General features: G+C 43.2%; 2 protein-coding genes across 6 annotated transcripts in view; both read right to left on the bottom strand.

Moving 5' to 3' along the window:
* Window positions 1–2,666: 2,666 nt before the first annotated feature.
* LOC110488102 lies at window positions 2,667–10,215 on the bottom strand. 5 transcript variants are annotated; one of them, XM_036971812.1, is made up of 5 exons: window positions 10,122–10,215; window positions 9,243–9,262; window positions 9,060–9,162; window positions 5,927–6,094; window positions 2,667–4,075 (listed from the first exon to the last, which is right to left on the bottom strand). In XM_036971812.1, exons 3-5 carry the CDS (start codon window positions 9,096–9,098, stop codon window positions 3,383–3,385), a joined length of 900 nt encoding a protein of 299 aa, XP_036827707.1. In that variant the 5' UTR covers window positions 9,099–9,162; window positions 9,243–9,262; window positions 10,122–10,215; the 3' UTR covers window positions 2,667–3,382. The 5 variants fall into 5 exon arrangements, with proteins under 5 accessions (XP_036827707.1, XP_021415796.2, XP_021415795.2 ...); XM_021560121.2 differs by lacking the exon at window positions 10,122–10,215 and adding an exon at window positions 9,804–9,867 and having other exon boundaries at window positions 9,032–9,162; XM_021560120.2 differs by lacking the exon at window positions 10,122–10,215 and adding an exon at window positions 9,804–9,867.
* The window catches only part of LOC110488101, a 30,407-nt gene continuing 21,267 nt past the window's right edge, over window positions 2,667–11,806 (bottom strand). The window contains exon 6 of the mRNA XM_036971813.1: window positions 2,667–3,314. Within this exon, the coding sequence (XP_036827708.1) occupies window positions 3,299–3,314 (16 nt within the window). The 3' untranslated portion in view covers window positions 2,667–3,298. The remainder of the gene's footprint in view (window positions 3,315–11,806) is intronic.

Below are 11,806 nucleotides of genomic sequence, written 5' to 3'. Positions count from 1 at the left end.
GCACCACTGAAACCCATGGGCAGGGATTCAAACAAAACCCATCTGCACCACTGAAACCCATGGGCAGGGATTCAAACAAAACCCATCTGCACCACTGAACCCATGGGCAGGGATTCAAACAAAACCCATCTGCACCACTGAAACCCATGGGCAGGGATTCAAACAAAACCCATCTGCACCACTGAAACCCATGGGCAGGGATTCAAACAAAACCCATCTGCACCACTGAAACCCATGGGCAGGGATTCAAACAAAACCCATCTGCACCACTGAAACCCATGGGCAGGGATTCAAACAAAACAGCCGACATCCACTACACTTGACTTAATTAATGTTTTAGCCGACATCCACTACACTTGACTTAATTAATGTTTTAGCCGACATCCACTACACTTGACTTAATTCATGTTTTAGCCGACATCCACTGCACCTGACTTAATTCATGTTTTAGCCGACATCCACTACACTTGACTTAATTCATGTTTTAGCCGACATCCACTGCATTTACCCCAAATGCAATCTCCCCCAACGTCATTGAAATTACCTTTAAAAGTAAAGTGCAGTGCGATGTCAGCAATGCATTGTGGTTTGTCTTTTAACAGAGGTATCTGTCCACTCTTGCTCCTTTCTCTCTGAGAGCTGAATGTCAGGAAGACATCTGAATCAATCACATTGTATCTCCTGTTCAGGTATTTTTATACAAATAAGGGACTGATATATTCTCTGTTCATTGGAAATTAGAATAAAAGGTGACATTGCTATGATGGATGATCTGGTAATCAATATAGCATCCTGTAATAATCTGGTGGCTCTAGTGCGGGTGTGATCACTGAGAAGGTGCTATGTATCCATTCTCTCTGTGTCTGGCTGTGTGTTGAGGTGTGTCACTATTTATAGCCTGTCAGAGAGAGGTGGAATAATCTGGGCGGTTCAGGAGCACCGTTTATCCCATGGGATGACAGAGTGACTCTGATGCTAACACACACACCCATACACACGCACGCACACCAAGACTGGTTTAATCAGTCTCACACTGCTCTCTGTGCTTCAGCCACTTCAGCAGGGGCCTCTATCCTAAAAGCCACTTACTCTTACCACATACTGTTTACTCAGTAAATGTAGCCAATGTGGGAATTGTATTTCTGTGTGTTTGTCTGTGTGTGTGGGTTTCAGTGCTGGGACCTGTTCATGTGTCTGAAATACACAATTTACCATCGTGGCAGGTTACAGTGACTGTGCTAGAGGGATCTTGACCATGATAATAGTGCCTAGAGTCTAGTCCTTTAAGGCTTATAGTGAACTACTTTTGACCCGAGCCAAAATGCCCCCTAACATAACTCACAACTTTTGATCACGGCCCATCCATCCAAAATGCCCCCCTAACATAACGCACTACTTTTGATCACGGCCCATCCATCCAAAATGCCCCCCTAACATAACTCACAACTTTTGATCACGGCCCATCCATCCGAAATGCCCCCCTAATATAACGCACTACTTTTGATCACGGCCCATCCATCCAAAATGCCCCCCTAACATAACGCACTACTTTTGATCACGGCCCATCCATACAAAATGCCCCCCTAACATAACTCACAACTTTTGATCACGGCCCATCCATCCAAAATGCCCCCCTAATATAACGCACTACTTTTGATCACGGCCCATCCATCCAAAATGCCCCCCTAACATAACTCACATCTTTTGATCACGGCCCATCCATCCAAAATGCCCCCCTAACATAACGCACTACTTTTGATCACGGCCCATCCATCCAAAATGCCCCCCTAACATAACTCACATCTTTTGATCACGGCCCATCCATCCAAAATGCCCCCCTATTCCCTATACTTTTGAACAGTGCCTTATCTGCCCAATTGCATGTTAGGAATCCACTAGTAACGTGCAGCTGTACAAGTCATCAATTTGATTTAAAACTGCATTCAAATACTGTAGCTTTCAAAGCATCCTCTTGTGAAAAAGGTAAGGTGTCCATGCAATGTGTTAAGGATAATACAGACAGGCAGTAGTACAAAATACAGAAATGCTGACAAGACGAAACAAAACACTGAACAAAATCTAGTTTCCAGTTGTAATAAAATATCTAACCTTCACCAGGAAACTCAAGACAAGTTGTTTAAGAACTAATTATTTAACTAAAACCCAAACGTGTCTTAATTTCAGTAGGGATATTACCTGGTGTGACACCGGCCCCTACTGGTGTAATGGCCATGTGACGGAACTGACTGGAATCAGACAAGCGTTTTGGTTCCTGTTTAAAGTTTGCTGTTAAATACATTGATTGCACTTCCCTATTTAGCACTTTCCCGTTTGCTATTTCAATCCTCTCAACCCTTCTGTTTGCTATTTCAATCCTCTCAACCCTTCTGTTTGCTATTTCAAACTTCTCAACCCTTCTGTTTGCTATTTCAATCCTCTCAACCCTTCTGTTTGCTATTTCAATCCTCTCAACCCTTCTGTTTGCTATTTCAATCCTCTCAACCCTTCTGTTTGCTATTTCAATCCTCTCAACCCTTCTGTTTGCTATTTCAATCCTCTCAACCCTTCCGTTTGCAAACTAAACAGTCACTGAAACTTAAGTACACTAGGAGATCAAACAAACACACACACACACACACACACACACACACACACACAGAGTCTCCTTTATCATAGTCTCCTTTATTCCTCACATGTTAGTCAACCCAGACATTAATTCACACCAACGGTTAAAGTATTGGTAATTTGTTACAGATGAGTAAGATGTGCATCAATGCTTACAGTAGAAGTAAAGTTTAAAATCAATTTAAAAAAATACACGTTTAATGTAAAATTCTTTGTCTAGAGTATTCAATTAAATACAGCATACAAATGATGAATAATACAGTATCTCCATCGAGGTTTCCAACCAGGGATTTCCAAACTTTTTGGCTTTGTGAAACACAAATGGAGGTGACTTTTGAGTCACAACCCACCATATGGGTTGGTGTAGAGAACATTTTATTTGAAAGCTAATTTCCTGCCATTCTATACATTTTGCCATGGAACTGAGAGCAATTTTTTGTCGTTTTTAAGCACATTTCCTGCAAATACCTGCATTTTACAAGGCTAAAGCTGTATTCTTATGCTAAAACATTATAACAAGATCAATGGGGGCCTGACTATCTAACTTTTATTTTGTTGACTGTAAGTTCTCAAAGTCCCCCACTAAAATAACCATCTACTTCACAGATGTCATTGATAAGAGCCGATAGCTATAGCCTAGCAGTTATACTGTATACTACATGCACAGAGTGGTTCACTGCTTTGGCAATGTTTCAATGCTAACTGTCAGCCACAAATCACATGTTGCTAGCCCCGCACCAAGCTATGATTATATGTTTCATGTTTTGGATCTGTGTGTCACAGTAGGAATGTGCATCTGTATATCTGTAAACTTAGTGTGTGTGTGCGTGTGCGCACATGCGTTTCTCTGACAATCTACTGTGGAATGTAATAGGAAGAATCCCATTGAAATTCTGACTCTTGGAGCTTCTCTTCCAGGTGAGCCTTTACCCTCCTTCACCACTTGCTCTCGCATTTTGCAATCAACTGATGGTACTACTTTCTTAACAATCTCTTCCTCTCCATAGAGCAGTTTGCTCAAGCTCTCTGCCTCTGCGCAGTTCCCATAGGGCCACATCTGATTGCTTGGTTTCTCCAGACCAAAAAGATTACCACAGGACCTGCAAGGAGGCATCTCCTCCCCACTCTTCACATTGGAAGCCTGGCACTTTACATACTCTTGTAGTTTCATGGTGCCATCAAAGTTCTTTCTCTTGTTCTTATCTGGCTTGTATGTCATCACGGCATTGGATACACTGTAGTGCCAGGTACACAGACAGGACACAGCGATCATAATCTGTCCCTCTTTCTTCCCCGTGCAGGACATGGACGCTCCATAGTACCTCCCTCCACTTTCAGAGATGCAGATGGTAGAGGAGGTGAACCGGTGTTTCCCTGACATGACATTGGCGATATCCCGTAGTTTCCGCCATATTTCCAACTCATTGTCTGGTCCAAACATGGAGACCACCTGGGAGTTGATGACAACAGACGTAAAACAAGATAAGGTCAGTGAGAAAAAGGCCCTTAAACGGCAGATAGAATCCAAATAGACAAAAAATGTCAGCCTGTATATTGCAGAAACTTTTGCGAACTATTCATGATTTTTTAAATTGTTTAAATACACAGATAGGAGCAGATCAATATATTAGGTTACAGCAGGTCACACATTTTGTGAATAGTTCACTAATGTTTCTCTACAATATACAGTACTGGCTGCATTTTGTTCTTCGTTATGTAGTAAATGTATAATGTTTGTATACATTCTGCCCATAAGAGGGCGCTGTTGCCCACAGAATGCTTATGGCTGTTGAACCTTTTTATGTTGTGTTGCTCCGGTCCTCGCTGAGATAAAGTTCTCCCTTGCAATAAGAATCCCGTTGTCCTGTGTTTATGTTTAATTTGCATTTGCAAATAGCGGTGCTGTGGGCAAAATCACTGGGGATGTCAAGCCCCCCCCCAAGAGAAGCCATATTACCACCTACACTGTATGTGTTGTGATAATTGCTTTGTTTGCTGTTAATTCATATGACTTGTGACTGTGATATATAAGCCTAAAGGCCAAGACAATAAGAAGACAGTGGCAGAATAAATTCAACCACATCTTTGTTTTATCACAAAAACGGATAGCAACCTTTGTCCAGTGAAGTCCACTATGCATATTGCATGAGAGTTACATGACCTACAGCAAGTTAATGTTTCCGACATTTTCGGACCACTAAACAACTATTGATTTAGAACCACAGAGAGTTACCACAAGTCACAAAGAAAACAGGAGGTGCCTCCACTATTCCAGCACCGTTTCAACCTCAACAAAAAGATACCAAAAACAACTGAGACCAATCAACATAAGCTAAATATGACGTGGCTGTCCATGGTTCTGATTTGTGTTTTACGCGTGTGTGTGCGTGTGCGCGCAAGTAGAAAATCACCCTACTTGTAGAGAAACGCCAATGCCATCCTCCTCTCTTTCATTCATACAGTACACACTCTTATGTTTTGTTGTCCTAGGCTACCTGGCTAAAATGTTTGCTCGCTAGCCTAACTTCCATTAATGGGCAACATTATCTAGTTAACATTAGCCTTCTACATCTAGCTACTGTACATATTGAACTTCCATCCTCTCAGGCGAGAAGCACAACAATGTATAAATTAATGGTTGGATCAGACTCGCCGATAATAAAGATATGCAACATTTGAAGTTGTTTCGGTTAATGACGTATGCTGTCAAAGCAATTTGATAGGTGAGGCACCAAATCCAACCTGGCTTCCCTTTACACTTTTTTCCCCCCACCAGGACCATTCACAGTTGAGTTCGCTCAGTTTAGCTCAATGCTGATTGGCTAATTTGTTATACTTTTTTTGTCAAGGGGGACCAAATGCTCGCTGGCTTCCCTTGCATTCAATGCGACGGGCGGCAACAATGTCATACTTGTTTGGACCCGACAGTATCAGATAGATGGCCTACACGTAGAGAGACAGAGAGGCGCTGGGACCAGCTGTACTGGTCTCCTGTGGGAATCGAACCCACAACCCTGGCATTGCAAGAGCCATGCTCTACCAACTGGTACATTTTTGAGGGAAGCCGGGCTTCCCTTGGCTCCATGAATACATGCCACTGGACATTTGTTCTTGATTTCACATTGAATTCATGGTTAGTTGACAACTCAACAAAATATACATCAAAACTAGACGTTGAACTGATGTCTCTGCCCATGTAACTATCGCTCCACAAAAGCTGCTGCCCTCAGAGCAAGGGAAACAAACGCTATTAGCGCGCACCCAGTGAGTTAGTCAAGAGCATCAGCAACACAACACTCACCATATCCAGCACACAGGAGAACGGAGTCCGTTTTGGTAGTTTCCTTGTGTAACTCTCAAACGGTTGTGGGAATATCTTCATCATCGTAGATAAATGGTTACCAAGGATCATCTCGGGGGTGTATTTGGGGGAATGAATCCAGCCTAAGAAGAAGATGCTGTGGAGCATCTTATAGACACAGGTTTGATATGAGAAGGACAAATAAAAATGATTTTCTCTTTAAAAGTGTAACCCTAATTTCTGAAAATAAAGGAGAGCTGCACACTGGGAGCTCAGATGCAAAAATGTAATATCCAACAGCCAAGCTGTCTTCATCAGGGTTTAACCCTAATTTCTGGACACTTTTATCTATCTATTTATCCATATTGGCTCCTCTGGAAGACCAATGGGTTTGATGGCACAATTAAACTGCCAGAAATGGGTCTTTCTTAAGGTGCTTTTTATACAGGACAAGAAGAGAATCTATCCAACTTTGGACAATGACACCTTCAAAGAACCGAGGTAAAGACAGTTTCAAGTTGGATATTGGACGGATATTCGTGCTTTCAAACCTCAATAGCTTTCAAACCACTTGAGCCACAGACTCCAATTAAGTGTCATGATGTTGGACAAATTGTGCACAACATTGCACAAGTCTTATTTTCACGATTTGGACATTAATTTGCTTTCCAAAGCTAATAAACATGTGGCAATGTGAGCAGCATTTTGTATTCCTAGTTTAATTAGTTAGGGAGCATAAACAAAGTACAAACTTTATTTACATTAGAATTTCAATAGCTCTTTGGTCATGTGACCTACTTGATTCAAAAAAGGTTCAGAATGTCCACTGACTACCCTTCTATATTGCACACCCTTTAGTTTGTCCATTTTCATCTTACACGGTTTTACATTAATATTTTAAACTTTTGAATTTCAATATCTCCTTGGTAATGTGACCTACTGACCTCAGACTACTTTTAGAATGTCCACGGACTGGCAGAGATGGGCACCACGAGGCATCCAGTGTGGTAACACAACCGATCCCGGAGAAGCTGGCGGGAGCCCTGGGGAGAGTTCTTCGAACCCATTCAAGGACAGGGCGCCCTGGAATAGGTTCGCCCCGAGAGAGGGGCCCAAGCCATGAAAAGCATCACGGTTTCGGCGGCATTCGGTGAGCTCTCCCTGGCACTGGAAAATCCGGGGGAGAGGGTGTAAATCTCGCGCCGGGCCGTACCCATATCTGCAGCAGGTCTCCAAGGTGAACAGCCTCTGGCATGTTAGAACAATGTAGGTAAAGGAAAAAAAATATCTGTTACTTCGGGACAAGGATTGGCTCTAAGGGCTGGGTCGGTCGGGCTGGGGTGCGAAGTGGGGCTTAGCTCAAGCTGCGTCAAGGGGAGCAGTCGCTCCGTCGCCCTCCTCTCGACACCATTGGAAGTTCGTTGTGCGGCCCATCTCGCGGTCTCTCGTGTGTGGGCTCGCAAGGGGCTGTGTATGGGGGTTCGTCAGGGTGGTGTCCGTCGGTGGGCTGAAGGCGGACCGGTGGGGAGTTGGGTCCGGAAGTTGGTGGCGGCAAATCTGGACGCGCGCCAGGCCCTTCTCGCGGATCTCCCCAGCTACGGTGCTCGCCGGCCCCACACCGGCGAGCACCGTAGGTGGGGAGGTCTCCTCTACGCTCACTACACTTGAGGCAGAGACTAAACCCATTGGCCCGCAGTGATAGGGCATTGCATGGATCTGGCTCATGCCCTACGAAGTGGGGAGAGGCATCTCCAGCTTGTCTGGGGAGGGGGCCTACATCTGATGTGGGTAGTACCATCCACACTCATCGATTTGCTGCGGATCCATAACATTGACGGAAGAAGCCTAGGTTCCCACTGGGCATGGATCAATGAATGTCAACTAGAAATTAAAATTCAAAGGAGCGTCCCGACCTGTCACAGTCACACTCAAATCACCCGTGGGGTGACTGTGACCCCCTCATGTCAAAGTGAGGAATATCGATGAAGCGCTGGTAAAGGTGGTTCCTATGGTTCTGGGCTGACTGGGAAAGCAAATGATTGAAAGGGGAGGATTACGGTTGATGGTGCCGCTAGATACAGCGAGGGGTATTTGGTCCTCGAGCTTATAAGTATTGCGCTGGTACTTGATGTCGATTGGGTGTAAAAACAACAGTCAAAATCAGCTGAAGGTTTGTAGCGGCAACTGATGTCCAGTTTGTAAGACAGAAAAGCCTCTGATGATACCACCGGACGTTAATCAGGGGCTGGGGGCAGCACTCAGGCCATGGAGCATGGAGTGGGGACTTAGTCTGTGAGCAGAAAAAAGCGGGCGGGTCACCAGAACCACAGAGCCTGTTATGGGTTACCAGGTACACAGAGCCTGTTACGGGTTACCAGATGCACAGAGCCTGTTACGGGTTACCAGGTGCACGTGGTTCCTGACAGCGGGACTATAGATGTCTTAGTAATTCCAGGGAGTAAGCTATACTCTAAGACCAAGGGTGGGGGTGGGGGGGGGGGGGGGGGGGGGTGGGGGGGGGGGTGGAGGTCTGTAGTTCCAACGAGTAAGCTATACACTCTCAGGCCCAGGGCAGGCAGGAGGACAGGGAGTGTAGGCCTAGAGGCCAGGAGTCAGAGGTCACCAGGTCAATGGGGGCCTGCCTGGAGGTCAGAAAGGCCCCAGGGAGAAGGCCCAAGTGAATAGGTGTGTGAGTGACACTGTCCTTCAGGGGGGCAGAGCAGGCAAATTAATGTAAAATCTGGTGAGATTAAAATGGACAAGCAAAAGGGTGTGCAATGTGTAGGCCCACTGAGTGTACATTCTGAACCTTGTTTGAAGTCAGTAGGTCACATGACCAAGGAGCTATTGAAATTCAAAAATGTAAATAATGAATTTAAAATAGTGCGAGATGTAAACCTACAAAAAAAAGTGTGCGCAATGTGTGTCTATGTCATCGGGTTAGCTAGAACCAGTTTTGAAAGTTTTAGGAGTAATGGTTAAAGAGCTATTGAAATGTCAAAAATGTGATTTATCACTATGTTGAGGTCCCTAACTGCTGTTGGTGGACGTAAGGAAAACTACAGGTGAATATCCATCGAATATCCAACCTGAAACTTGTTTTACCTTTGTCTTCAAAGGGGTACATGCATACCTCATCCACATATTCTTTAGGTCCCTGTAGTTTGTCCATTTCACAGATGATATTGTAGGCATTACTCCTAAAACTGTCTTCAGTCAGCAAAAACAATTCTGCCCTAAAAATAAATAAGTGTGTAATCAATTAATTTATTGAAATATCAAAAGAAGAATGAATGGTTACTATGTTGAGGCTCACCTTTCTCGTAGTCCGGTCTCCTGTCATGGGAAAGATAACGTCATAAACATTTAATAAACTAAAACTACAATAACTGCTACTGCTATTATGAAAAGTCATAAGAAGTTTAATACTTCTTTGAATTTCGCCAAATTTACTTTCCGAAAAAACTACGTTTTTGAGAGTATAGGACAAAGATGGTAGACTAGGCCAAATAGGGTAGCCTAGTGGTTAGAGCGTTGGACTAGTAGCCGAAAGGTTACTAAGTCCAAGGTAAAGTACAAGGCAAGGTACAAATCTGTCGTTCTGCCCCTGAACAGGCAGTTAACCCACTGTTCCTAGACCGTCATTGAAAATAAGAATTTGTTCTTAACTGACTTGCCTCGTTAAATAAAGAAAAAATAAATACAAATTTGCATAGGTGTGTCTGTGCGCGCCTGCGTGCCCTTCACAACTCTCAAATTTATCTTTATATGTTTTGGCAAAATCGATAGATTAATAAAATATCATGTGTGTTCAAATGTTGATGTTTGTCGTGTATCTTCATTTCTTCTCAACAGACGAAGTAAAAAGGCTACTCACCATTTTTTAGGTAGTTGTAAATATGAAAATGAAAGTAAATCGTCTAAGGCATAATAGCCTAGTTATAATAGCCTAATTATTTTTATTGTTTATATTTCTTTCATAAAAAATAAAATGTTGGACATAAAAGACTGTAAAAACACCAGAAAATCAGCTCCAAGTGATTTCATTTAGTAAATCTGTTCCCACATATTCCCACGCATAATAGAGAGACATGATCGTACACAAATAATAATCAATAATAATTTATTGGATTTATATAGCACTTTTATACCAACTGAGGTACTCAACGCAGATTACATAGTAGGTGTAACTCACCACATCCACCAACAATGCGTAGCACCCACCTCAATGATGCATGGCAACCATTTTTGTGCCAGAACGCTCACCACACATCAGCTATCAGGTGGAGAGGTGAGGAGTGATGTATGCCAATTAGGAATGAGGGGGATGATTAGGTGGCCATGATGGAATGTGGCCAGGATAGGAATTTAGCAACGACACCGGGATGAACACCAGTACTCTTACAATAAGTGCCATGGTATTTTGAATGATAACAAAGAGTCAGGACACCCATTTCAACTTCCCATCCGAAAGATGGCACTCTACGAAGGGCAATGTCCCTAAATGTAAAGGTTTGAAATTATTATGTTTTAGTCAAATATTATACACTATATATACAAAAGTATGTGGACTCCCCTTAATATTAGTAGATTCGGCTATTTCAGCCACACCCATTGCTGACAGGTGTATAAAATCAAGCACACAGCCATGCAATCTCCATAGACAAACATTGGCAGTAGAATGGCCGTACTGAATAGCTCAGTGACTTTCACCATGGCACCATCATAGCATGCCACCTTTCCAAAAAGTCAATTCGTCAAATTTCTGCCCTGCTAGAGCTGCCCTGGTCAACTGTAAGTGCTGTTATTGTGAAGTAGAAATGTCTAGGAGCAACAACAGTTCAGCCGCGAAGTGGTAGGCCACACAAGCTCACAGAACAGGACCGCCTAGTGCTGAAACGTGTAGCGCATAAAAATCATCTGTCCTCGGTTTCAACACTCACTACCAAGTTCCAATCTGCATCTAGAAGTAATATCAGCACAATAACTGTTCGTCATGTGCTTCATGAAATGGGTTTCCATGGCCGAACAGCCGCACATAAGCCTGATCACCTTACGCAATGCCAAGCGTCGGCTGGAGTGGTGTAAAACTCGCTGCCATTGGACTCTGGAACAGTCTGGGTTTGGCGGATTACAGGATTACACTACCTGCCACAATGCATAGTGCGGACTGTAAAGTTCGGTGGAGGAACAATAATGGTCTGAGCCTGTTATTCATGGTTTGGCAAATGCGGGTAGATTTAGGAATGGCGGGTAAAGAATGTCTATTTCACCAGCTATGTTGGGGGGTGGTCAATTTGCAGGGCTCAACAGTGAGAGCAAAGAATACCACAGTAAGACTCATAATACCCATAAAACCTTGCAGTCAACATGGACATTTTTCCAATAATATTTCCATCATTTTTCCCATGGGGGATTTTAGAAACACTTCAAATAAATGATGTGTTTCGTGTCGGCTTATCCTGTCGTGACATTTTAATAACCGTGTAAATCTCTCTAGGACAAGGTCACTTTTCAACATATTCGCCTGTATTTAACCACATTATTTGTATGCTAATCAGCTGCTAACGTGGCTATCATAAAGAACTACAAATACCATGGTGATCTGGATGAGACTGCCGAATCGAGGCAAAGGTAAGAATGTATCTATTTAACGTTAGCTAAATGTAGTAATGAATAAATTGGCTACATTTCTTTATATTGACAATTCTGTGAACTGTCTTGTGCAAGCTTTAAATTGACAATACAAGTTTAGCAAAGGTGTCAGCTAGAGATGAAGTGCAGGAGCTTGCAGGGATTTGTAGTCTTGCATGAGGTCTTCTTTGATGCTGATGAGCATTTTCTAATATGAGGGTAAATAGAGCCGAATAAATTGATAAA

This window comes from Oncorhynchus mykiss, chromosome 32, assembly GCF_013265735.2.
Source record: "Oncorhynchus mykiss isolate Arlee chromosome 32, USDA_OmykA_1.1, whole genome shotgun sequence".
Lineage (NCBI taxonomy): Eukaryota > Metazoa > Chordata > Actinopteri > Salmoniformes > Salmonidae > Oncorhynchus > Oncorhynchus mykiss.
Note: the sequence above shows the minus strand (reverse complement) of the source record. Positions and strands in the feature narration are given on the sequence as shown.

Coding starts and splice junctions, on each gene's coding strand:
- LOC110488102 (XM_021560120.2), bottom strand. Junction 9,163..9,242: donor GAGACCGGACTACGAGAAAG/GTGAGCCTCAAC, acceptor ATTTATTTTTAG/GGCAGAATTGTTTTTGCTGA. Junction 4,076..5,926: donor TCTCCTGTGTGCTGGATATG/GTGAGTGTTGTG, acceptor ATCAACTCCCAG/GTGGTCTCCATGTTTGGACC.